Source organism: Ranitomeya variabilis, chromosome 2 (assembly GCF_051348905.1).
Source record: "Ranitomeya variabilis isolate aRanVar5 chromosome 2, aRanVar5.hap1, whole genome shotgun sequence".
NCBI classification, from domain to species: Eukaryota; Metazoa; Chordata; class Amphibia; order Anura; family Dendrobatidae; genus Ranitomeya; species Ranitomeya variabilis.
In genome coordinates this window covers 805,262,244-805,289,021 of record NC_135233.1, presented here as the reverse complement: position 1 = coordinate 805,289,021, position 26,778 = coordinate 805,262,244, and the positions used below count along the sequence as shown (strand labels likewise).

The window sequence follows — 26,778 nt, the reverse complement described above, 5'->3', positions numbered from 1 at the left end:
GAACCCATGGAAGTTCGGGTTCGACAAACATACAGTAAAAAGTTTGGGTCCGTACTTGACCCCAAACCCAATATAAGTCAATGGCGACCCGAACTTCGGTGCTGTAAAATGATCATAGTAAGGGCTAGTGGGCTGAAAACGGAAGCTAAATGGAGGTAAGAGCAGGACAATTGCCCTGCAAAAAAATGTGAATAGTGAAATTACTTAAAGGGGTTCTGTCACCATAGCAATCATTGAAAAAATAGGAAGTACGGGAAATGAATAGCATAAAAATTTTAACAGTGCCTTCACAGAGACTGAAACTAGCTACTTCCACTCCAGTTAAAAATTTCACCCACAGACTATGGGGCACATTAACCCTACCTTAGCAGCTTACAGATTTCACCCACAGACCATGGGGCCGAGTACCTCCTCAGAAGCAGCTTACAAATTTCACCCACAGACCATGGGGCAGAGTACCCGTACATTAGCTGTTTACAAATTTCACCCACAGACCATGGGGCAGAGTACCCGTACATTAGCTGTTTACAAATTTCACCCACAGACCATGGGGCCGAGTATCCCCTCAGAAGCAGCTTAAAAATTCCCCCCCTACCATGGGTCAGTGTACCCCCTAAGAAGCAGCTTACAAATTTCACCCACAGACCATGGGTCAGGGTACCCCCTAAGAAGCAGCTTACAAATTTCACCCACAGACCATGGGTCAGTGTACCCCCTAAGAAGCAGCTTACAATTTCCACCCTTACAGATTTCATCCACTGACCATGGGGCATAGTACCCCTACATTAGCAGCTTACAAGTTTCACTCACAGACCATGGGGCTCACTACCCCTACATTATCAGCTTACAGATTTCACGCACTGACCTTGGGGCAGAGTACACCCACAACCCCCACAGGGTTGTCAAGTACACACAGCGACTTTTGGCAAACCAGTCCCACAGATATGAATTCAAGAATACACACACAGCACATTTTGCCACAGTACTATCACAGACATGGTTGCCTAAGAGTAGAATTTTTTTTACACACATCACTCCCACCGACTAGGTTGAAGATTATGCACAGTACTATCACAGAGACGGGTGCAGTGTACACATAGAGAGCTTTTTTTTGCACACACAAAACCTAATACTGACCCTCTCTACAGCTGCATCCTGTCCCTACGTTAAGCAGAGTAGAAATAAAAAAAATAAATAATAATAATCTTGAACCAGGAGGAGCAGGTGCAAGTGGAGGAGGAGGTGGACATGGTGGTATAGGTGGAAGAGGAGGTAGTCAACAGTTTCTTGTGTTTTTTTTTTTATTTGTGGAGGAGGCCTCCAAATGAAACAAATGGCAACTAGTTAAAGATTGGTTGGGCAAGGATGTTATTGTTGTCCATACCTTTGGATGACTAAACAGTCGTGTGTGATCCACGCCTGGTTCATTTTAAGGCATGTTAGGTTACCAACGTTGGATGTAGACAGGTGGATGCACCTGTTTGGGTTGACCTCCTCTGCTGCCATGCTAAACACATGTTCCGACAGTACACTTGTTGCAGGGCAGGCGAGCACCTCCAAAGCATAAAGGACAAGCTCGGGCCATGTGTCCCGAATTTGGAGACGTGTGAACAGGTACTCTTCCACCATGTTGTTGTAACGCTGCCTCCTGCTAATACAGACCATATTAGATGGTGGTGCTGGATGTTGTGGCGTGCTTAATGAGTTTTTCCACATTTCAGCCATACTAACCCTGCCTTCTGATTTTGAGGTGGTGGCAGTGCCCCAGCTGTGTTGACAACTTCCTCCTCCACCTTGTTGTTACACAGAGCCCCCGGTGTTAGGTGGGAAAGCCATTTTTAGATTTTTTCTTTTTAATTTTTTTTTAACGGCGTGTGCTTGTAATCACACATTTTGTGATCCCTGTCCAGTGACCGAAGTAATGATGGTACATTGCCCTTGTAGCGGGGATCCATCAGGGTGGCCACCCAGTAATCTGCACTGGTAACAATCCAGGCAATTTGGCAGTCAGTCTGCAGGCACTGCAGCATGTGGTGGCTCATGTATGCCAAGCTGCCCAGAGACCATGACAAGCTGTCTTCAGTGGGAGGTACTGTATTTTGGGGGAAAATAAGGGTGCGTCTTATAATGCGGATATACCTTACCAGTCACAGTGGAGCAGGGTCGCTTCTGGAGGAGGCAAGAGTGGAGCGTTGCTGCAGACCACAGGCTGGGATGAGGGGGTATTCGGATGTGCGCTGCTGCAGGTGTTCGGTGGTGCGGGGACTTCCGACATTGTGTGAAAGCACAGATCCCCTGCACTTACATGGTTTACTTTGCGGTGGACTCCAGGAAAATGGCTGCTGGGGGAGGCGCAGATGGAGATCTCGGCACCAAGATCTTGCGAGATGAGATCTCCGCTCTCATCCCTAGTCCTTGATCTTGTGTGACGAACACTATGGCAGATGTGAAGGCTGTGACGATCTCTGCCACCTCTGTAGACTCTGTGATAGTCGTCGTCATTATTGGGCAGAGATAGAAGCAGTAAGTGACATAATTGCTGCCCTAAAGCTTCTAGCATTGCCTTTAAACACGTTGTCAGGGGTGGTGATAGAAGCAGTGATTGATACCAGCAATGCCCCCCTGTTTACTACTCGTTTGAGAATGGTGCTGGAAACTGTGGGGTGGCACTGGCGCTGGTGACACTCACTGCTTCTATTTTCGCCACCTGATGATGTATTTAATAATGGCTACTGCAACGGTGGAGACAGAGGCAGAGAGCCGATGCTGCACTCATATCTGCCACAGTGTCCATCACACAGGATCCAGGATGTGTTCAGAGGAGACAGCGATGCAAGACACTAGTATGTCATTTCAACGTTTCCCCCTGATGATATAGTGTTCCAGTAGGGGCAATAGACATGGTGGGAAGTGAGTGCAGCCCCAGCCTCCTGTGACGTCATGTTTGAGATTCCACTGAAATGAAACGTCACAGGAGGTACAGTAAAAAAACACACCTTGAGAAATTAGGTAGATGGGGAGAGTGTGCAGTGTTTTATAATAAAGTTAATTACAAAATTGGTTAGGGAATAAAGATATAGTTAGAAAATACTTATTAGGTGCTAGACCTCCTTTTTTAATTGTCCAGTGTAATCTGGTCTAGTTATCCTTTTATAATACACGTTGGTTTCAGAGTTTAACACATCTTTTCCATTATTCTTTCAAGGTTACATCCACAGCCCCGGCAGCTCCCAGCATACCTCAGTCTTCTGGAGACTTAGATTTATTTACTGAACCATCTACAAAGTCTGATGATACTACTAAAAAACCTTTATCTAAAGACTCCATCTTGTCACTTTATGGTACAACAAATATGCAGCAGCCTAACACGACAGGTAAGTATTGGGCACATATACTGTATAGGCTGGACCGATACATGGTTTTCTGAATTGTTGTCACTTGGGAGGAAATAGAAAATAGAAATTTTAATTGACTCTCTTTCGAAGAAAACTTTTCAGAATGTTGGATTTGAGAGGAGATGCGGGTACTAGGGTAAGTCTAGCAAACAGTACAGATCAGTTGGAAAGATATTTTTAGTGACTGTTGTGTAATAGTTGAAGGAGAACGCAATGAAAATAATCAGTCACTGATTTTTTCCCAGAGTAGAAGCCATTGATCTATGATTGGTGAGTGAGATCCCATCAGCTGCTGGTCAGATATGGCATTTAAAGGGAAACTGTCACTTTATTCATGCTGCCCAAATCACAGGCAGTATGAATCAGAGCCTGGATTCTCGATTAAGTATATAATTTTTTTTTCTGAAACTTTCCAGCTATTTCAAAGAAAAATTAGTTTGAATGTCCGTCTGGAGACCATAGACAGAGACCAGACTTGTTCGGTGCAGCTCCTAGCCAGCTTCTGGCTGCCGTTCCTGGTGATTGACAGTTTTTTTCTGTTTGTGTACTTAGATACTTAGTGAGAGGCCTTTCATTTTGAGGCTGGACTAGTCTCATCTCTGTCTATAGACCCTGGCCAGCACTTGAAACTATATTTTCTCTGTAACCATACAGCATTTCAGAGAAAAATCCACTTGTGCAGCCAGGCTGATTCATACTGCAGGTGGCTTGGGCAACACGAATTCAGTGACAGATTCTCTTTAGAGAAACCAACTTGTCCTTTATTGACCTAATACATGGTGTACATTACCAGTAAGTTAAGGTGTACATTGTTTATTATGTTTGCATTTTTGCACTCCCCTTGGCTTATAACCTATTTTTTCTTAAATCTAGGTATGTTCATGGGTCCTTCTTCAATGCCATACTCCACTCAACCTACAACAAACTTCCAGGCTTTTCCTCCAATGGGGGTATCTGTTCCTGCAACTACTTGTATGATGGGTAACATGATGGGTCAACCTATGACTGCCATGGGACAAAATTCTGGAATGATGGTTGGCATGGGAATTCCAAATGGATTTGTAGGAAATACTGCAGTTGGAGTTATGGGACTGCCTCCTAATATGATGGCACCACAGTCAGGAATGATCACAAATATGGGAGCACCTCCAAATAAATTTGGCATGCAGCAGAATCAGCCTGCCACTTGGAATATTTCACAGGTAATACCTTAAATTGATAATGCTTTATAGCCCAAAAGCTTTTATTGACATTACTGGGGTTTTCTCATGTCTACCATTTAAGTGAATGGAGAAAGCTGGGTATGTGCAGCCACCTTTCAAGTCACTGTGGCTGCAGCACCAGGCAAGACTGCGAGTTGAGTGATAGCTGTTCCTACTCATTGGTGTCATTCCCAGTGGTTCTACATTTAGCATTTATTGTGTGAATATTTATTTAACTCAGAAAGTGCAATTAATTCCACATTGCTTTACAGACATTATCACTGTCCCCATTGGGGCTCACAATCTAGATTCCCTATCAGTATGTCTTTGGAGTGTGGGAGAAAACCCACGCCAACACGGGGAGATCATACAAACTCCTTGCAGGTGGAATAGGCCATAAGTATCCAAGTTAAGAATGCATCTTTAATCCAGTGTATTTCCATTGTATGGTGTAGTATTGCTTAATATCTTATTTTCAACCCCTTAATGACCTGTGAATATATTTTTGGACAGGTTATGTTCTGGGCATATAGAACTGGCTCAAGAGCTGAGCTCGCTCCATATCGTGCTGATGCTGGCTTTTACAACTCGCGATTGTTGACACAGCAGCAATGTAAATGCCGCTGTCAGCCACTGACCCACCAAAAGTGATTGTGGAGAATCGATGGGTTACCAGGGCAGGTGGAGGACTGCTGAAGACCCATATGGCTGTAATCTTAGTCTTCCAAAGAAGCCTAGGCTTGTCTTCACAGAGAAAATTTTGTGACACTATAAATAATCATACTGTAGTATTGCAGTATATGGTGTGAACAATCATAGGTTCAAGTCTTCTAGGGGACAAAAAATATAAAATGTAAATTAATAACAAAAAATATATATAAAATTTTAAATTGCACCACTTTTTCCCCTTCAGAAATGAAGAAATTTACCAATGTAAAAAAAAAAACATTGTTGCCTTGTCCATAAACATCTGATCTATCAAAATATAAAATTATTTAAACAGTACAGTAAAAGCAAAAAGAGGGGAAAATGCATTTTTTTTCCGTCAGTGCACCCTCCCAATTTTACCCCACACTGAATGCTGTAAAAACAAAACCTAAAAAACAAATATCAGAATTGCATTTTTTTTCACCATTTCACGAAACTTATTATTGTTTTTTTATTTTACTCACTTATATAGAGCCATTAATTCCACATTATTAGTAACATAGTTAGCAAGGCTGAAAAAAGACATTTGTCCATCCAGTTCAGTCTATTTCCGTCAGAATAAATCCCCAGATCTATGTCCTTCTAAAGATCCTAATCACTGTAAGAAACAATATTGTTACACTCCAGGAAGACATCCAGGCCTCTGTTGAACCCCTCGACTGAGTTCGCCATCACCACCTCCTCAAGCAAGGAATTCCAGATTCTTACTGCTCTAAAGAATCCTCTTCTATGTTGGTGGAAAAACCTTCTCTCCAGACGCAGAGAATGCCCCCTTGTGACCGTCACTTTCCTTGGTATAAACAGATCCTTGGAGAGATATTTGTATTGTCCTCTTATATACTTATACATTGTTATTAGATTGCCCCTCGGTCGTCTTTTTTCTAGACTAAACAATCCTAATTTTGCTAATCTCTCTGGGTATTGTAGTTCCCCCATCGCCTTTATTAATTTTGTTGCCCTCCTTTGTACTCACTCTAGTTCTGTTATATCCTTCCTGAGCACCGGTGCCAAAAACTGTACACAGTACTCCATGTGCGGTCTAATCCGAGATTTGTACAGAGGCAGTATAATGCTCTCATCATGTGTATTCAGGCACTGGCTGCTCCAGGTAGGTTTATCATTAACTAGGATCCCCAAGTCCTTCTCCATGTCAGATTTACCCAGTGGTTTCTCTCCCATTCAGTGTGTAAGGGCTCATTTCCACTGGCGAGAGACAAATCGGTCCGTAATCTGGACCGAAAAAAGGGATGTAGCGTATGCGATTGTCATGCGAGTGTCATGCGAGTGCAGTGCGAGTGCAATGCGATTTTTAATCGCATCATCCATTTTTTGTAATCGCATCATCCGTATGATATCCGTATTACTGTCCGATTTGTACGCACCGGTGTCCTTTGAAAAGCCGGCAAATCAGTGCTGTGTACAGTAAAATCACACTGACCGGTTAGAATAGAGTAGATATATACACATAGAATAGGTATATATACATATATATATATATGTCAGTGAGACACCTATATATGTATATTTATATTTAATGCAGCGCAAGATAGCATTAAAGCCGCTAATTCAATTGCCGGCTTTTCATTTCTCCTTCCCATACCCGACAGGATATGAGACATGGTTTACATACAGTAAACCATCTCATATCCCCCTTTTTTTTGCATAGTCCACACTACTAATGTTATTAGTGTGTATGTGCAAAATTTCGGCGCTGTAGCTATTAAATTTAAGGGTTAATTCGCGGAAAAAATTGGCGTGGGCTCCCGCGCAATTTTCTCCGCCAGAGTAGTAAAGCCAGTGACTGAGGGCAGATATTAATATCCAGGAGAGGGTCCATGGTTATTGGCCCCCCCGTGGCTAAAAACATCTGCCCCCAGCCACCCCAGAAAAGGCACATCTGGAAGATGCGCCAATTCTGGCACTTGGCCACTCTCTTCCCACTCCCGTGTAGCGGTGGGATATGGGGTAATGAAGGGTTAATGCCACCTTGCTATTGTAAGGTGACATTAAGCCAGATTAGTAATGGAGAGGCGTCAATTATGACACCTATCCATTAATAATCCAATTGTATGAAAGGGTTAAAAAAACACACACATGATTAAAAAGTATTTTAATGAAATAAACACACAGGTTGTTTTAATATTTTATTGCTCTCTCAATCCATGTGAAGACCCTCGCTTGGAAAAATAATAAACCAACAATATACATACCTTCAGATGACCTGTCACGTCCCACGAGGTAATCCATCTGAAGGGGTTAAAATATTTTACAAGCAGGAGCCCTGCTAATGCAGCTGTGCTTGTGTCTGTAAGCCCCGGAGAATGACCTCGAGCGTGGGAAAAAGTTCCCAGGCTGCTGTTCATGAGGACAGCCAGCAGGGGGCGCATCACCGCGACTGAAGGTAACTATAGGTCATTGACCTACATTTCCTTCATTCGCCGGGGCTTACAGGCACGGAGCACAGCTTCATTAGCAGGGCTCCTGCTTGTAAAATATTTTAACCCCTTCAGATGGATTACCTCGTGGGACGTGACAGGTCATCTGAAGGTATGTATATTGTTGGTTTATTATTTTTCCAAGCGAGGGTCTTCACATGGATTGAGAGAGCAATAAAATATTAAAACAACCTGTGTGTTTATTTCATTAAAATACTTTTTAATCATGTGTGTTTTTTTAACCCTTTCATACAATTGGATTATTAATGGATAGGTGTCATAATTGACGCCTCTCCATTACTAATCTGGCTTAATGTCACCTTACAATAGCAAGGTGGCATTAAGTAGAAACATACAGTAGAATATTAGAAAAAAAGGGAAAATCAAAACGTGTAACATATGAAACCCTTAAAACTATATAAATTTTATTCAATATATTTAAAAATACCACTTCCCAGTGTAATCAAAAATGATAATAGTAACAGACCTACTTAGTGCACCTATCCTGATAACCTGACCCTACACTCTCCTGCTATCCCTTCCTAGCCTGTGGAGGTTGGCACCCTGATAGATGTTTTGGCGCCCCCACTCCGCGACGGCTATCGCCTGCTGGCCCTATAAAATCACTAGCCCGCTATAGGCGAGAAAACATAAAGCAATAAAAGGAATGAAGGTAGAGCAGAGAGAGACTAAGGTGCACATAAATTGCTGACAACCTCCCTAGATGGCGTCCCACACAGGACAATATAATATATAACTCAAGATATACATGTGGTCATTGTCACACATAATGACAGAAATGAACCCATATACAGAGACAATAAGACATAAATGGGAGGAGAAAGCATAAACACAAATGACCTGGTTCAGTCCAAATTAGTTGGAACCCATGCATGGGCAACTAACTGGCACTATATAAACTGTTATAATAAATATATGTACAAACATCCAGACAAATAACCTTATGCCTGACAGCGCAAAAAATGAGATGGTATACAAATGCCAATATGCGATAAGCAATAGTCAGTGTCAATATTCATGCATGGAGCATTGGACTAAAAAGAGAGAAACCAAAACAAAAACAGCCAGTGAGGGGGATATTTTCCCCAAAAACAGAACACTTAGCTGTCAGTCAACAGACGCCCCGACGCGTTTCCCCGTCATACGGTTCCTCAGGGGGCACAGATGGATGTGATGAACCGGAGGTCAGTGATGCAGGTGTCCTGATACCGGGACAGACCTGATTTGATCCAAGGAGGAGGGACTTATATAGTGCGGTAAAGGACCTGCCAAAGAATTAGCCGGATGCTAGAAGCCCCTCCTCTCAGTAACATTCCGGAATAGCACCGGGTATAGTAGTGCCCACAAACATAACAAATTAATGTGTGCCGATCAATAGATCAATATCCATACTAGAGGGAACTCCCAACCCCCTATACACATGGATTATTAGTGAAAAATAAATAACGTACCGCACATGGCTTCCGCCCGTCTTACAAACCATATGATAGTGATAAGCGCCGCCATAGTGGTCATTCAGCCGCGCATGCGCCCGACCAAGATGCAGGGCCGGGAGGGCGGTACTAACGTGTCTAGAGAAAATACTGATAGAAAACCAGAGCACAGATAGTACATACAGGCGCCGCCATATTAGATGTGACAGATTGCCTCTGCGCATGCGCCCAGCCATAATGCGGTGAGGCTGCCGGCGCCTGCGTACAGGGCAGAGTGAACAAGGAGAGGACACTCCAGTACGCACGCGTAATCCCCATGAGGGCCGCGCCTGCGCACTAAGGAGCGGCGCTGATACATAACAGGAGCAAACAATATATTCCGGGCGCCGCAGTGTTGGGCATAATAGATTGCCCCTGCGAATGCGCCCGGAGCCTATCAGAGTCAGTCTGCCTACGTGCACGCACTGATGAGTAAGGATAACCCAGCGCGCACGCGCAGAACCTAGATGTACGATAGCGCAGAGAGACAACTTAGTGCCCCTTACACAACATCTGAAGGACGGTGCGGAGGTGCATGTGCAGAAACGATAATAAACGGGAGAAAAAGTTGAAATACAGTTAATGCTAGTCACAATCGACAGCTACAGATATACTGTAGAGTACTTGGTATGGTGATTACAAAAAAAGGGGTCCCTAGTTGATCAATGCGACGTAGAACAGGCATACAACACACAGTCCAGACCATGTAATGCTGATAGACTGCATTACAGAAAACAAGTGTATGTGAGAGATTCATTCAAACCTCTCGGCGACATTGACTGCATACGAAAAATCCACTCTGCTTCACGTTTAAGGAGGGCCTGATCAAAATTGCCCCCTCGTACTTTGGGTTTCAATAATTCGATCATACAGAAAGTGATCCCCAGTACGGTGCCTCCATGTACCTGATTGACATGGCGGGCAAGCGGAGTGTCTCTGCCATGCCTAATGTCCCCGAGATGTTCCCCAAATCTTGTTCTTAACTCACGTTTAGTTTTGCCAATATAGTCAAGGGGGCAAGGGCAGGTGATCTTATAGACGACTCCTGTGGATTTGCAGTTGCCGAAGTCTCTAATCTCAAAGCATCTCCCGTTGGCTGCACTCATAAATTGTTTAGTTTGCCTAGCATATTGGCACTTAGAGCAATTTCCGCACCTAAAAAAGCCCAAAGGTCTTCTCTCAAGCCAGGTGCCTGCTGCCTGTGGTTTTTGATAAAGACTATGTACCAGGCGGTCCCCAATTGATCTCCCCCTTCTGTAGGTGATATTTGGTGCAGGGGAGATGAAATCCTTAAGGTTTGGATCAGCCTGGAGTACACCCCAGTGCCTTCTAATAATCTGGTATACCCTGTCAGACTGATTATCATAGGTCCCTACGAGTCTGACAAGGTCCGGAGTATCCCTAGATCTCTCCCGAGTGCTTAGTAGAGTCGATCTATCACTCTCAAGCGCTTCCCTATAGGATTTAGTAAGGACCTCGGAAGGATACCCTCTCTCCTGAAACCTACGATAGAGCTCACCAGCTTGATGTCTAAACGTGTCCACCTCGGAGCAGTTCCTACGGATTCGCAGAAACTGCCCCTTCGGTATCCCACGTCTAAGCGGGGTGGGATGATGGCTATGCCATTGTAGGAGACTATTTGTTGCGGTCGGCTTACGATAGGTGTTCGTAGTTAGACCCCCATTGCTATTTTTTGAGATTGTGAGATCCAGGAAGGCAATAGTGTGTTCCTGATATTCGAAGGTGAATCTCATGCCAATGTTGTTAATATTGATCTCCTTGACAAACCTCTCAAAATCAGCCCCTGGGCCAGACCAGAGAACAAATATGTCATCTATGTATCTGGCCCAGAGGCCGATGTGGGGCTGCCACCATTTCTCCTCCTCCGGAAAAATAAAGGTTTCCTCCCACCAGCCCAGGAACAAATTAGCATAAGTGGGGGCACAGGGGCTCCCCATTGCTGTGCCCCTGAGCTGGTGGAAGTACTTACCATTAAAAATGAAAAAGTTCCGGGTAAGGGTAAAGAGGAGAAGCTGTCTGACAAACTTGTTGTGTTCAGCACATTCAATTGCTCGTGACCTCAGGAAATGGTCAACCGTCCCTATACCAAACTCATGGGGGATGCTGCTATACAGCGCCTCAACATCAATGGAGGCTAGTATCATATGAGGTTCCACAACAACATCCTCCAGCATACCCAAAAGGTGCAAAGTGTCCCTCACATATGAGGGAAGTGTTAAAACAAAGGGCCTCAAAATCTGGTCTATGTATATACCGACATTCTGGGATATTGAATCAATCCCGGCCACAATCGGACGGCCTTTTAATGGATCGAGGCCCTTATGCACCTTCGGGAGTGCATAGAATGTTGGCACAACAGGAAAAGAGGGAGCAAGAAAGGAGTACTCGTTTTTTGATATAAGCCGTCTGTCCAACGCCATATCCAGTAGACCCAACAGCTCATCAGAGTAGTTTTTTGTTGGATCTCCCGGTAGAATTTCATAAGTATGATGGTCATTGAGAAGCAAATCTTTCTGTATGATCGAATTATTGAAACCCAAAGTACGAGGGGGCAATTTTGATCAGGCCCTCCTTAAACGTGAAGCGGAGTGGATTTTTCGTATGCAGTCAATGTCGCCGAGAGGTTTGAATGAATCTCTCACATAGACTGCATTACAGAAAACAAGTGTATCAGCATTACATGGTCTGGACTGTGTGTTGTATGCCTGTTCTACGTCGCATTGATCAACTAGGGACCCCTTTTTTTGTAATCACCATACCAAGTACTCTACAGTATATCTGTAGCTGTCGATTGTGACTAGCATTAACTGTATTTCAACTTTTTCTCCCGTTTATTATCGTTTCTGCACATGCACCTCCGCACCGTCCTTCAGATGTTGTGTAAGGGGCGCTAAGTTGTCTCTCTGCGCTATCGTACATCTAGGTTCTGCGCGTGCGCGCTGGGTTATCCTTACTCATCAGTGCGTGCACGTAGGCAGACTGACTCTGATAGGCTCCGGGCGCATTCGCAGGGGCAATCTATTATGCCCAACACTGCGGCGCCCGGAATATATTGTTTGCTCCTGTTATGTATCAGCGCCGCTCCTTAGTGCGCAGGCGCGGCCCTCATGGGGATTACGCGTGCGTACTGGAGTGTCCTCTCCTTGTTCACTCTGCCCTGTACGCAGGCGCCGGCAGCCTCACCGCATTATGGCTGGGCGCATGCGCAGGGGCAATCTGTCACATCTAATATGGCGGCGCCTGTATGTACTATCTGTGCTCTGGTTTTCTATCAGTATTTTCTCTAGACACGTTCGTACCGCCCTCCCGGCCCTGCATCTTGGTCGGGCGCATGCGCGGCTGAATGACCACTATGGCGGCGCTTATACCTATCATATGGTTTGTAAGATGGGCGGAAGCCATGTGCGGTACGTTATTTATTTTTCACTAATGATCCATGTGTATAGGGGGTTGGGAGTTCCCTCTAGTATGGATATTGATCTATTGATCGGCACACATTAATTTGTTATGTTTGTGGGCACTACTATACCCGGTGCTATTCCGGAATGTTACTGAGAGGAGGGGCTTCTAGCATCCGGCTAATTCTTTGGCAGGTCCTTTACCGCACTATATAAGTCCCTCCTCCTTGGATCAAATCAGGTCTGTCCCGGTATCAGGACACCTGCATCACTGACCTCCGGTTCATCACATCCATCTGTGCCCCCTGAGGAACCGTATGACGGGGAAACGCGTCGGGGCGTCTGTTGACTGACAGCTAAGTGTTCTGTTTTTGGGGAAAATATCCCCCTCACTGGCTGTTTTTGTTTTGGTTTCTCTCTTTTTAGTCCAATGCTCCATGCATGAATATTGACACTGACTATTGCTTATCGCATATTGGCATTTGTATACCATCTCATTTTTTGCGCTGTCAGGCATAAGGTTATTTGTCTGGATGTTTGTACATATATTTATTATAACAGTTTATATAGTGCCAGTTAGTTGCCCATGCATGGGTTCCAACTAATTTGGACTGAACCAGGTCATTTGTGTTTATGCTTTCTCCTCCCATTTATGTCTTATTGTCTCTGTATATGGGTTCATTTCTGTCATTATGTGTGACAATGACCACATGTATATCTTGAGTTATATATTATATTGTCCTGTGTGGGACGCCATCTAGGGAGGTTGTCAGCAATTTATGTGCACCTTAGTCTCTCTCTGCTCTACCTTCATTCCTTTTATTGCTTTATGTTTTCTCGCCTATAGCGGGCTAGTGATTTTATAGGGCCAGCAGGCGATAGCCGTCGCGGAGTGGGGGCGCCAAAACATCTATCAGGGTGCCAACCTCCACAGGCTAGGAAGGGATAGCAGGAGAGTGTAGGGTCAGGTTATCAGGATAGGTGCACTAAGTAGGTCTGTTACTATTATCATTTTTGATTACACTGGGAAGTGGTATTTTTAAATATATTGAATAAAATTTATATAGTTTTAAGGGTTTCATATGTTACAAGGTGGCATTAACCCTTCATTACCCCATATCCCACCGCTACACGGGAGTGGGAAGAGAGTGGCCAAGTGCCAGAATTGGCGCATCTTCCAGATGTGCCTTTTCTGGGGTGGCTGGGGACAGATGTTTGTAGCCAGGGGGGGCCAATAACCATGGACCCTCTCCTGGATATTAATATCTGCCCTCAGTCACTGGCTTTACTACTCTGGCGGAGAAAATTGCGCGGGAGCCCACGCCAATTTTTTCCACGAATTAACCCTTAAATTTAATAGCTACAGCACCGAAATTTTGCACATACACACTAATAACATTAGTAGTGTGGAATATGCAAAAAAAAGGGGGATATGAGATGGTTTTACTGTATGTAATCATGTCTCATATCCTGTCGGGTATGGGAAGGAGAAATGAAAAGCCGGCAATTGAATTAGCGGCTTTAATGCTATCTTGCGCTGCATTAAATATAAATATACATATATAGGTGTCTCACTGACATATATATATGTATATATACCTATTCTATGTGTATATATCTACTCTATTCTAACCTGTCAGTGTGATTTTACTGTACACCGCCCAGAATTACCTGCTTTTCAAAGGACACCGGTGCGTAAAAATCGAACAGAACTCGCATGGTGCGAGTGCTGTGCGATTTTTTTTTCTCGCACCCATTGACTTGCATTGGCGAGTCTCGTCCGAGAATCGCAGCAATATGCCGCATGCTGCGATTTTTTTCTCAGTCCGATTTCGGCTGAGAAAAAAATCGCAAATGAAAAGACACCTATTGAATAACATTGGTCCGAGTGCAATCCGATTTTTTATCGGATTGCACTCGTCCGTTTTCCTCGCAAGTGGAAATGAGCCCTAATGGTGATATTGATTCCTGATTAGCACTGTCCCCATTAAAGCCTAAAATCTAAATTCCCTCTCAGTGTGTCTTTGGAGTCTGGGAGGAAACCGGAGTACCCGGAGGAAACTCATGCAATCACGGGGAGAACATACGAACTCCTTGCAGATGTTGTCCTTGGTGGGATTTGAATTCGGGACCTCAGCGCTGTAAAGCAATAGTGCTAACCACTGAGCCACCGAGCTTTCCCATTTTTCAATACTCTATATGATACAATGATTGGTGTCATTCAAAACTTGTTTGGCAAACAAACAGTTATGTCAACAAGAGCATAACAGCTCTGGTCAGAGGGGTGGAAAAGAAAATGCAGAAAACATTCCAGGTCTTGAACGGGTTAATATGTCTCCTATTTATGAAAATTACTATCCATGTATGACTTTTATTACCATAATAAAGTAATGAAAGTCTAGTGAACGAAATAAACTTGTGTCTATGTAAGAGTTGGTGATAAATCTGGTGTCTGAACTTTGTTAGTATTTCTGGAGCGGTCAGAGGTTTGAGCCTTAATCCATGTTCGTGTGAAGGGGATTCACTCAATACTGTAAATTGTGGGTGAGATGTGAGAGTCTTGGGTAACATCACTGTCATTTTTTTGTTCTTACCAAGACGCAAATGTGAAGACTAATTAGCAGCGAGCAGCTGGTGATGGCAAACTTTTTAATTAGTTTTAAATGCTGCCCACATGCAAATGCTCCCGCACATAGCTTAAAGCTTTATTACTCCCAGATTTTTAACTGCCATTATTTCATGCGAAGCTTTATAGCGGCACAAGTGAAAATGAAATGTTTAAAGCAACAGCATAAAACGTTCTTCTGTTTTACTATAATGCCACTCCAAGTATCTTCTGCTGGTGAGTAGAGTATGGTCCTCCCTGAATAAGACCACTCCTGCATGACTGTACCATCTGTATTCCATCGACTCCTGTGCTCCCTATGGTTTTGCCTAAAGGGAACCCGTCATATTGAACATGCTGTTTGTTCTGCCAGCATCATATTATATAGGAGAAGCTCAACAGATCTATATTGACTTGAAAACTTTCGCACAGAATAAAAACACACTTTTCATTTATTATCTTATTTTATTAATTGAAATGTTTGCTTATTTCTGGCTAATAGTGGTCAAGGACATCCTCCAAATCGATGTATGCACACCTACGCCTAACACATATCAAGTTTAACCCCTGTTTTCCAGAATGGCCTTGGGTCTCCTGACTTAGAATCATAGAATGTTAGAGTAGGAAGGGACCTCCAGGGTCATCGTGTCCAACCCCCTGCTCAATGTAGGATGCACTAAACCGTCTCAGATAATGTCTGTCCAGCCTCTAGTTGAAGACTTCCATTGACTCGCCACTTGTTGTGACAGCCTGTTCCACTCATTGATCACCCTCACTGTCAAAAAGGTTTTTGAGATTCAACAATATCATATATGCCTATAAATTTACAGAGTTTGGGTCAGTAGACCCACAGCTTTTCTGGAAATCTGCTTGTATATTGACTGTTAACTGCATGTGTGAAGGCCAATTTAAAGACGGAAGGCTGCCTATCTTTGTCTTGAACCACCCACTTGAGTTCTAAGCCCAAAACTAGTGGAGATGTCAATGAATAAAGTCATTTTAAAGCTTTTCTCATAATCCTGTAGTGCAGAGGTGTCAAACTGCATTCCTCGAGGGCCGCCAACAGGTCATGTTTTCAGGATTTCCTTGTATTGCACAGGTGATAGTTTAATCACCTGCACAGAATGATTCCAGCACCTTGTGGAATGCTAAGGAAATTCTGAAAACATGACCTGTTGGCGGCCCTCGAGGAATGCAGTTTGACACCTCTGACGTAGTGTATCAACTTTAACAGCATCTCCAACTATTTATCTACCTGCCCATAGGTTTGATTGTATCCAAACTGGGATCATCAAAATAGTTTTTTTTGTTTGTTTTTTTTTGAGGGGGAGTGTTAGGATGGTGTGGCCCTAAATATGGCTGTCTAATCACTAAGTGAATCCGGTCTTTTTCTTCTATTTTTTTTTTTCATATTTAAGAATGGATTGACTAACTCACTTGGTGAATGAAGCCAAGTTTCCTAGATAATGTGGTTTTTTTTTCAGGCTACTCATAAAAGCCAAAACCCCAAAATGCACAGTTTGGGCTTGTGCACACAATGCTGGCGGAGTCGCTAAGTTATTCGAGGATAAGCCGCTATATGAAAACTCTGGCGTCCTCTGCTAATGACCACTGTCATTTAAGCCAACTGGTATTATAATAACTCTCTGTTTTTTTTATTAATTTCTTCCATGAGTGTGGCAAAAAAGATGGAAACCTGTGAATCAGGAATCTTTGTTTTTATTAATGTGTTTTACTTGGCTTTTAATAGAAATAGTAAAAATAAAGTTTTCATATTGATCTGCACCCTGCTGCTACACTAGGGGTTCTGTAACAGAGGGGAAAGCAGTTCTATAGTCCCTTTGTTATTACAAGCAAAAGGATATAGAATCATGTCTCTTAACCCCTTAACTTCCAGTGACGGATATATCCTACATTGGAAGCCTTCCCCTGTTTGGTTCGGGCTCCAGCATTTAGCTTGCATCTTTTCCGGCCCATGACAGCTGATCTGATCAGCTGTCATTTGCCCCTAACAGCACATGCCTAATAGCGACATGTAACATGTACCCATAGGAAGTGCATCTAACCCCACCCATCAGCGCTCTTGTCACATGACTGCGGGACGCCTATGGGTTGGCATGACAACCTGGGGAGCATTTCTGCTACATAGAACAGGGCTGCAGCCCTGCCCTATGTAGCACAAGCGATCAGATGATCTAGTCTCCCATGGACTATTGAAGCAAGTGAAAAGTAAAAAAAAGTTTTTAAAAGTATAAAAAAAGTAAAAAAAAACAAACAAAAAACATTCACCCCTTTTAAAATAAAACAGTTAGATAGACATTTTTTGTCGCCGCGTTCAGAATTGCCCAATCTATCAATATAAAAAAAAGAATTAATCAGATTGGTAAACTATGTAGCGCCAAAAATAAAAAAAAATCTAAACTCCAAAATTACCTCTTTTGGTCGCTGCAACATTGCAATAAAATGCAATAACGGGCGACCAAAAGAAGGTATACACACCAAAATGGTATCAATAAAAACGTCAGAGCGGAGCGCAAAAAATATGAACTCGCCCACTCACCCAGCTACAGATGGAGGCTCTATGGGTCTCAGAAAATGGCGACTTTTTTTGTTGTTGTTCAAAAGTACAACTCATCCTGCAAAAAACAAGCCCTCACATGGCCGTAATGATGGAAAAATAACAAAGTTATGGCTCTTGGAAGAAGGGGAGCAAAAAATGGAAATGCAAAAATGGAAATACCCCTGGTCCTAAAGGCTGTGCGCACACGTTCAGGATTTTTATAGTTAAATACGCTTAAAAAACGCGATAAATACGCTTAAAAAACGCATACATATGCATCCCATCATTTATAATGCATTCCGCAATTTTGATGTGCCGGATCCGACTAGCTGTTCCAGAGAGAGACATTTGACGGATCCGGCGCCATAGGGTTTCATTACAGCAAGCGACGGATCCGTCGCTGTCTGTTTTTCCGAAGGACGAAAAAAAGTTACTATGTCCGAATTCTCCGGCCGCCGGAAAAATAATTTTTGACTCATCCGGCAAAAAACGTATGAAACGTGAGGCTATCCGTTGCTAATACAAGTCTATGAGAGAAAAAAATGGATCCGGCGGCAACTTTTGCCGGATCCTTTTTTTTAAAAATTCGCCGGGTTGTGCCTAATAGCAAAAAACTGATGTGTGAACATAGCCTTAAAGTGCCTTCAGACGTGTACAGTGTGTGCCATTAGTTGTCTGCCTACATCATGCTCTGCACCATAGCTGCCATAATGCGGCACACATCTGCCCCTCACCCACTTCGGTAATTCTGTGTAGGGGTTCTTTTGTCATAGAATTATTAGGCCTCCTTTATCAACAGCCTGTGGTTACTATGGGCAACTAAGCCAGTTCACCAGTCAGCCCTCATCTTTCATTTCATAAACAGCTGTGGGAAAATGAAAGCTGCACTGTGATTGGTTACTTTGGTCAACCAGACACGTTTATATGAGATTCTTGATAAATGACACAGAAAATCTTATTCCGTCTTATCTGTAATAAAATGACATTACAAATACAGTCTTCCTCAGAAATGAAATTTTCTTAAGGCATATTCGTCCTTAAGGGCTAATCCTGTTGCTTTGATTCCTGACACTTAGAAGCACTTGGGATCTTGCCCGACTGAAGCAACCCGGTGACCTTGTGGCTGCACAGTCATTATTGTGAACGCTATGCTAATTCCCCTTTGGATAAAGCGCATATTGACACAGGCTTTTATCTAAGTTACCATGTTTTCCTTCTTATCGTTTCACTAAAATTAATTTAGAGAAAGGGAAATATCTGCCCTTTGTGATCTAAATGAAACCGTTCTCGGCTCACATTAACGATGATAAACCACACTTAGAGGCTTCTATCACAAAGACGGGAAATTGTATTGTCATTAACCTCTGCATTGTTAATGAAAAAAAAATCATCCGATTTCTTCTGAACAGAAAAGCGTGCTTTAAATGGCCCATTTGGAGTACTTATCAGGCTTGTGTAAAATTGCTTAGTCGCAGAGATGACAGTGCTGAATATAATAATCATCTGGTAATAGTGTTTGGAGTCAGTTTAGGCCTCGCTATCCTTTACATTTCCAGCATCTTGTCAAGCTTTTCATGATGGTCTTTTTCCCAGATAAAGCTGATGTGTCTGCTAGTGAAATGACTGGAGATTAGGCTCTTACTACCACAAAATAATACACCCAGAACTTAAGGGAGTATTCTCATCAATGGATAAGGGATAACTTCCTGATCAGTGGGACCCCTATCGATCCCGAGAACAGATGCCCTGAAGAACTTCAGGTGAGTGAAGCAGTGGTTCATTGTCTGCATTGCAGCTTCATTCATTCATTCATTCATTCATAATGCAATGGCCAGAGATAGACGTCTGGTCTTCGGCTCCCCCATTAGGATGAATGGAGCTGCAGTATGGTTGATTGACCTCTACTTCATTCACAAATGCCCAATTATCTGAATCAGTGGGAGGACCCCTGTCGTCAGGAAGTTATCCCCTATTTGTTGAATAGGGTATAAATTCCAAACTTAAGAATACCCTTTTAAAATCACACTGAGACATGTGGGGCAAGCACAGTGCTGGTAAATGTACAGTGGCCCAGATGATAAAAAGAACTTGTTATGTGTCTGTCTGGAAATACCACTCACTTTACCACAATCTATACAGACAGAATCAACAAATACTCCATATAAAAGTTGATGCAGCATGACGCCTGATATGCAAACACAATAGAAAGTTGCTAAAAATGGGAACGAATTTATAACCTGACATTAAAAAACATCTATACTTGTAATATGATCCTACGTAGTTGGATTCGGACAACCACGGTGTTATTCATACTCGTTTATTGGTTATTCTAATTACACACAGATAAGGCTTCTACAGGATATATGTGTTATACTGTTATGTGTAGTGCACCATGAACCTATTGGTCACTTCAATACTAATAAAACAGCAAAGATGTCTCATTATCAAGCTCATCTTCTATATGTATGATATTTAAATTAATGAATCTGTATGATGATGGTGAAATAAAACGAAGAAGCTTTATAAAACATTGCATTTATAGTACTTAAATTAAACTGCTGCATATATTATCAATGTATCATTGCAGGATCCTTCTTAGATCTACAGGGTGGGCCATTTATATGGATACACCTGGGTGGGCCATGTATATGGATACACCTAAATAAAATGGGAATGGTTGGTGATATCAACTTCCTGTTTGTGGCACATTAGTATATGGGAGGGGGGAAACTTTTCAAGATGGGTGGTGACCATGGAGGCCATTTTGAATTCTGCCATTTTGGATTCAACTTTACAAATGGCCCACCCAGGTGTATCCATATAAATGGCCCACCCTGTATAAGTGCTTTGGCTTTTTTTATGAGCATAAGTTTCTGCGGAATAAGACTGCTAATAGCAAGAGCAGACTGGAGACTTGTTTTTTTTTTCTAGCTGTACATTGGCACAAATTGACCAAAATGTGCCAAACTTTATACAATGCCAACATTTACCATAACTGTAGAGAATGACCCGGATCGCCCAATTTATAAAACTGAACATGAGGTTCTTAGTTTAACATTCTGAGCAGACTGTATGAAGCCCACTGCCATGTCACGAGACATTTATTTCTACAACCTATAAAGTGAGTCACCAGAAGTAATATGACTGGACCAATTCCATCCTCATTGTGACCTGTAAGAATTGCACTAGCTGTACACTACAGCAAGTAGTGCTAGTAGCTGCACCTCGGCAAAAGCACACACGCTTTACCAGATATTGCAATGATTTTGCAGTGTGATTGGCTGTCCAATTTATTTATTTTTTTACATTATTTTAATAGTAAAACATTCTTTATTTAGTAAATGTTTCACATGTAAAATCCTAACTTCCAATACTGCAACACATAACCACGGTAATTAAGTTAAAATAAAAAAAATAGGCAAATGTTTTAGAACAGACGAGGCTAAAAGTATTGCCATACCAAGGTTGTGCTTACAATAATTTATTTTAGCAAATGAGATGACAAACATATTCCAGACAAGTAGGAATACTATGAAACCATTATTCATCTATTTTGTTTTTTATTATGTTTTTTAGGTTTACAGTCTGTCAGAATTTTTTTTTACATTTTCTTATTTTGCCCATTTACAAAATAAATTTGCATCCACGAGGCCAAGGGGTTGATCTAAACTGCCAGGGGTGTCTGTAGTTATGAATTATAGGTTCCTTTTTCAATGTGTCCTTCTTCCTGTGCATTGATTGACATTGTGAGAATATGGGCATAGCACACAGTCTGCAGTGGACTGTCCAGAAATCTTGTTACCATGCATTACACGTCCTTGGAGCTTTTGGTTGTGCTCATGTTAACATGTGGTGTTGTCCTTGTGCTTCACAGATGAATCAGCAGATGAGTGGGATGACCCTGAATGGTGCAAGCAATATGATGGCCTTCGGTCAGCCTGCAAACACTGTTGGAGCAGGATGGTCTGGAAATGCGGCCGGTCAGACTCTAAGCACACAACTCTGGAAATGAGAGAAGCCAGCAGAACCTACAATAAAGAGGATCCTTTCGACATTCCTTGCTTTAATGCACAGCATACCCCTTGTTTTAAACATGTATATATTATTCCTTCCCTTTACGATGTCCACATGAAGAGCATATCTGCTCACCTGATCAGTTTCTGTAGATTGGACTTTCTAGTCGTGGAATAGAAGGTACATTCACATATCAATAGTTCTCCATGACCCGTGGTTTTTAACGAATGTTTCTGAACTAATGTGTTAATGGTTTTAAAGGAAGTACAAGGGTTGTTATTTAAGGGTTATGGGTATTATGTTAGTAATTTCCAAATTTTCTAAGTGTCACCTTGAGCCACCTCCTTACTTATCCCGTGCTCCTTACAAAGAAACTGTAGACCTATTGAAGTATATATAATCATGCAAACTGATTGTAAATGTATCATTGAGAGCCATTTGTGTATCTCTTTTGGATGTGCATCTATCAATAGTTGTGATGTAGTTTATGGTGTCCTGGACAGAAGACACCATAACGGAGAGAAACATAAGCCTGGATGGCACAATGTTAAAAGGCAATGTAATGTACACAACTGGGTTTTCACCGAAGATACAGTATGGTGTCATGTTGCATGCATTCTTCCCACCATATAAACCTCATTCACTTTCTTACCGAGTGAACACTGTTTCTTCAGAGCAAGTACATCCAGGCTTATGTGAGTTGTGTTTACATTTTAAGGTGCCTAGTATTGAAGAAATGTTTTCTCCCATGTATTAATCTATAAACCTACAGAATTGTTTGTATTTCATGTAGCCTTGTGGGCAAGAGTTTATTAATACTGACAAGGAAATGGCGAAACTGTGTGCTGTACTTTTGCAAGTGTATTGTTCTTTATGATGTGTTATGGAAGCTTTACTCTCATTTTATAGGGCCAAAAGGAACACCCTTCTAGGTTAATCTGTTGAGTTGCCACATGGCATTACTGAAAATCCAGTTGACATGAAACTGTGGTATGGAACATGCTGACCATGTTCGGAAAAAAATCCACACAAGTGGTAAAATGTCCAAAATATTCCGAGATGGTTCAGTGTATCCCTGTAAGTTGAAGCTTTAGTTAAAGGCCAATAAAAGATCAGGGGAGGTTGAAGAATGGCAGCTTCTTAATCGTCTCTTGAAGTCCACCGCGATGGATCCGTGGGTAATTCATTTTTCCGTGACTCCACGAAATGGCATTTAATGATCATACCTCAATTTTAATTGTATCCTGAGGATGCTTGGGTTCATTAGCTAGATTGACCTTTTCTGTTCGAGTGTGCCACACAAGAACCTGTAACAAAATTGTACAAATCAGTTAGCCTTTTGTGATATGCTGCTTTTCATCTAAACAAACCTACCCTTTTAGATAGTAACTATGTGGCACTGTATACTTTTACGACTTTGCTTTTTACCTTGAAGCATTGTGTGATGGCTTCTCTACCCTAGGTATCATTACAGATCACTGCTACAACAACTTTGAGGACTTGTCAGCAGTGCTCTTTATAAATATCTATTCTCCGCTCCTGTTACAAAGTGCAATGGTTGACATATACTGTGTCTGGAATATTTCAGTTATGTCACTCCCCTTTTTTATTTTCAGCAACACCTCTAAAAATACTCAAAATCATGTATAAAATAGAAAAAAAAACTTTTATTTTACTTTAGCGCTCGATTTATCCTCTTATGTATTTCTCCATAAATAGACTGACCTGTTGTTTCTTTTACTTCCAATTTATAAAGCTTTTCATTTTACATGTGTGTTTTTTTTGTTATATTTATGTTCGGAGTAGAACTTAAACATATATTTTATTTTCTTTCTTTCATTTTCTCAGGTCAGTCTGTGGGGTACAGACACACTATGTCAATGTCAATGCTTCTCCGGAAGCCTATGGAGTTGTAACTGGTGTATATATAGCAATGGAATAGTAGCACAGTTCCCTTATTCAGATATGACTTGGTTTAGTTCTGAAAATGTATTGTCCTTCTGTCAATTTTAGAGGTATGGATTGGATGTAGTATTACATAAACTATGATGAACAAGGTATCTACAAAAAAAATAATAAAAATTCGACTCTGGCAATTCAGTTTTACCTTTGTGCAGTTGTTGGCTTTGGGCTCCAGTTCTTGTACAGTGGTTATCTGTTTTAAAAAATCAGACTCTTGCATTCCTGGCTGAGAGCCTCGTCGTTTGAACACTGCTTTAGGGCTTGAAAGGATCACTTGAAGACTCACAGCAAATCCTGGAAGAGAACACAGATTGGAACATCCCATTATTATTTGCCAAGTATAAAGACCTTCTATGAAATGGTAAGAGGTCAGCAGAGACGAATGCGAAGAGACGTTTTTCTCTGCTATAACACTAATATTAGATGTTTGGTTAAAGCTACAGGAGGTTATTTTTCCCTTTAGCAGATTTTGGTGTGATAGCTAAGGTGTGTTCTGTTTTAGTCCAGAATATAAAACATACCATGTGCTGCATCTTCATATGTTGCTGTTCTAACACATTCTTCAGTTCTGGCTTTATGCCTTGAGTGTGCAGGAAACCGTTTTAACTTTGCCTTTGTACACACCAACCTTAATGAATGGCCTTGGTGAAGTAAAAGAAGCCAAATTCATTGAGTGCCTTGTTCCCCAGGGATTGGAGAAACATTTCTGGTATAAGATGTGCCACTAAAGTGGTAGATGCTCAGCTGACTTTAGGTGGTGCTGATTGGGACTGGCTTGAAAACTCCCAAAGTCATAATTTTTGCACAACTTCGCATTGCATGGAAATTTTGTGACTTTTCAAAGTGATTTACGCCTGGATACTGGAGTAAACACGTTGATCAATTGGCTCCATTGGTTTTCCCACTGCAATTATAGTTTTTACAAACTGCATCATCTTTCAGATTAATTTATTACACAGTTTAGTCACATGTTGTCTTTGGGCCTGAATGGACACAAACAAGTGAAACACTAAAGGGGTTGTCTAGTCTAAATCCCTCCCCAGCGCCGGGACGGTATGTGTTATGCACACTCCCGGGCAAAACCCGTCTAGTGGGCGTGGCCTCACTTCATACAGGTGTGTGGCGCAAGGTCACGCCCACTAGATGGGCACTTCCTGGGAGTATGTGTAACGGATATGTACCTGCCGGTCTCTGCTCAGAAAGCAGTGAATCCTTGCTGTGCACAGTCCTTGCTCTGGGGGGATTCATAAGTCTGCAGTCACACAGTGACTGCAGACTTATTAATTTTGTCCGGACCACCCCTGTTTAGCCACAGATTTCCTTTTCCCAAAAAGCAGTTGATGAAGGAGAATGTGGCCAGACCAGGCAATTAGTTTCTTCTAATTGAAAAGCACTACACATGGGAAAGTTTTGGGGTTTTTTTGTTTCTTTACGTTCAGGTCTGATCCTTCATTAGCTGGACAGGACAGGAGAGCTGCCCAGGCTGTGAAGATGGCTGTAGTTCAGGATGAGAACCTGTAATCCGAACATATTAATAAGTGCCACAAAAAGTTTTACTATTTTTGCTAGGACAAGAGAAAGAAAAGTCACAAATCATGCCGTTTTTCTGCCACTCAAACCACATATAAACAGGAGAAGCCATGTGTTGCTCACAACTTACATTGATTAAATTATTATAAATTGGCATATTATATAGCGCAAATCTACAAAGAATAGTGATGTGCCTAATTAATGAAGGTGTATCATATGCCTGTGTGCTTTTTTTATTATTTTTTTTTTTTTTTAGTAAGACTGGCACAAAGTATGCCAGCCTTAATAACTCTGCTTGTTTTTAGTGTGTGTTTTTGGCACCAATTGCAACCCTACCCTGACAGATATTTCGTTTTTAATGGCTTAAAGTTTCTGTGTGAAATATGCAATTTAATATTATCTCTAGAAGTTTGATTTAATTTATATTTAATTTATATAACACTGTAAGTAAAAAAAAGTTATCTACACTCTGAAATTTCAGATCTCCAACCTGTTACCTTAGGAAGCCAAGGTGTACAGACTTAAAGGGGTTATTCAAAAAATTAAAAACAAATTAATTTCTGGACTATTCTACATCATTTATTTAACCATTTCAGTGTCAATAAAACACATTATCCAATGTATTTTCACACCTTTCAGAATCTTTATTCAATCCTTTGCCATTTTGGTCTCTTCCCTCCTTGTGGGTGGGCTACTGGTTGCTCTTGGCATGAATGCTATGAGGCCTCAAAATGTCTACATCTCCGACCCCACCCGCCAATTCCTCCACCCAAAAAAATTCCCCTTATCCATTGGTTAGGAGATGGCTTGCTGATCGTTGAGGGGTCCAACTTCTTTCACCAAGATGTTCTGTATCCGATCAGTAGCGAATGGACTTTGATAACAACCATTTCCATAAATCGGTCACAATTCTGCAAAGATTTTGAAGGATTGTTTTGGTCAAACAGATCAAGGCTGAGTTTTTCTTGCAACCACATTCTTTGGCTTATTTCCTACTTTTTTTCCGTACTCGGTGGAGGTATACCATTTAGATGGGTCCTGCATACACCTACATATAAAAACAGTGCTACAAAAGATGTCCTAGTTGGGTCATTCTAAGCAGGTCGTGATTAAGGAATCATTGTGAATCAAAAACGCATCAGAGATTGTACCCTGCATTCAGATGGATTTTATGGCCACTTGGTGAATGACTAAAGAAGCTTTGAATATGGCGTGTTGGACACATCTCAAACGTCTGGCCTTGAGATTCATCAGTTTATGCTATACAATCACAAGGTTTAATCTCTTTTGCAAGCACAAATTGAGCAATAATTCTAACAGCCCTATTAATTGTTAGTCTAGATGGTAATTTCATACAGTTTGTAGGGATCCTTTTCTGCTAGGTAACAGTATATTTTTTGTCTGAAAATTAGTCAAATATCTCAGGAATTAAGATGACGGTGTTGACAAAATCAT

The 26,778-nt window shown here is 41.8% G+C and overlaps 2 protein-coding genes across 4 annotated transcripts in view; one reads left to right on the top strand and one right to left on the bottom strand.

Moving 5' to 3' along the window:
• The window catches only part of SMAP1 (small ArfGAP 1), a 365,489-nt gene extending 341,562 nt beyond the window's left edge, over window positions 1–23,927 (top strand). For all 3 annotated transcript variants that reach the window (XM_077289949.1, XM_077289948.1, XM_077289947.1), the window contains 3 exons: window positions 3,206–3,374; window positions 4,269–4,597; window positions 21,692–23,927. In XM_077289949.1, the coding sequence (XP_077146064.1) occupies window positions 3,206–3,374; window positions 4,269–4,597; window positions 21,692–21,829 (636 nt within the window). In that variant the 3' untranslated portion in view covers window positions 21,830–23,927. The remainder of the gene's footprint in view (window positions 1–3,205; window positions 3,375–4,268; window positions 4,598–21,691) is intronic.
• B3GAT2 (beta-1,3-glucuronyltransferase 2) overlaps window positions 21,347–26,778 on the bottom strand; it is a 285,624-nt gene continuing 280,192 nt past the window's right edge. The window contains exons 3-4 of the mRNA XM_077289950.1: window positions 23,939–24,087; window positions 21,347–23,138 (exon numbers count right to left, since the gene is read on the bottom strand). Of these exons, the coding sequence (XP_077146065.1) occupies window positions 23,052–23,138; window positions 23,939–24,087 (236 nt within the window). The 3' untranslated portion in view covers window positions 21,347–23,051. The remainder of the gene's footprint in view (window positions 23,139–23,938; window positions 24,088–26,778) is intronic.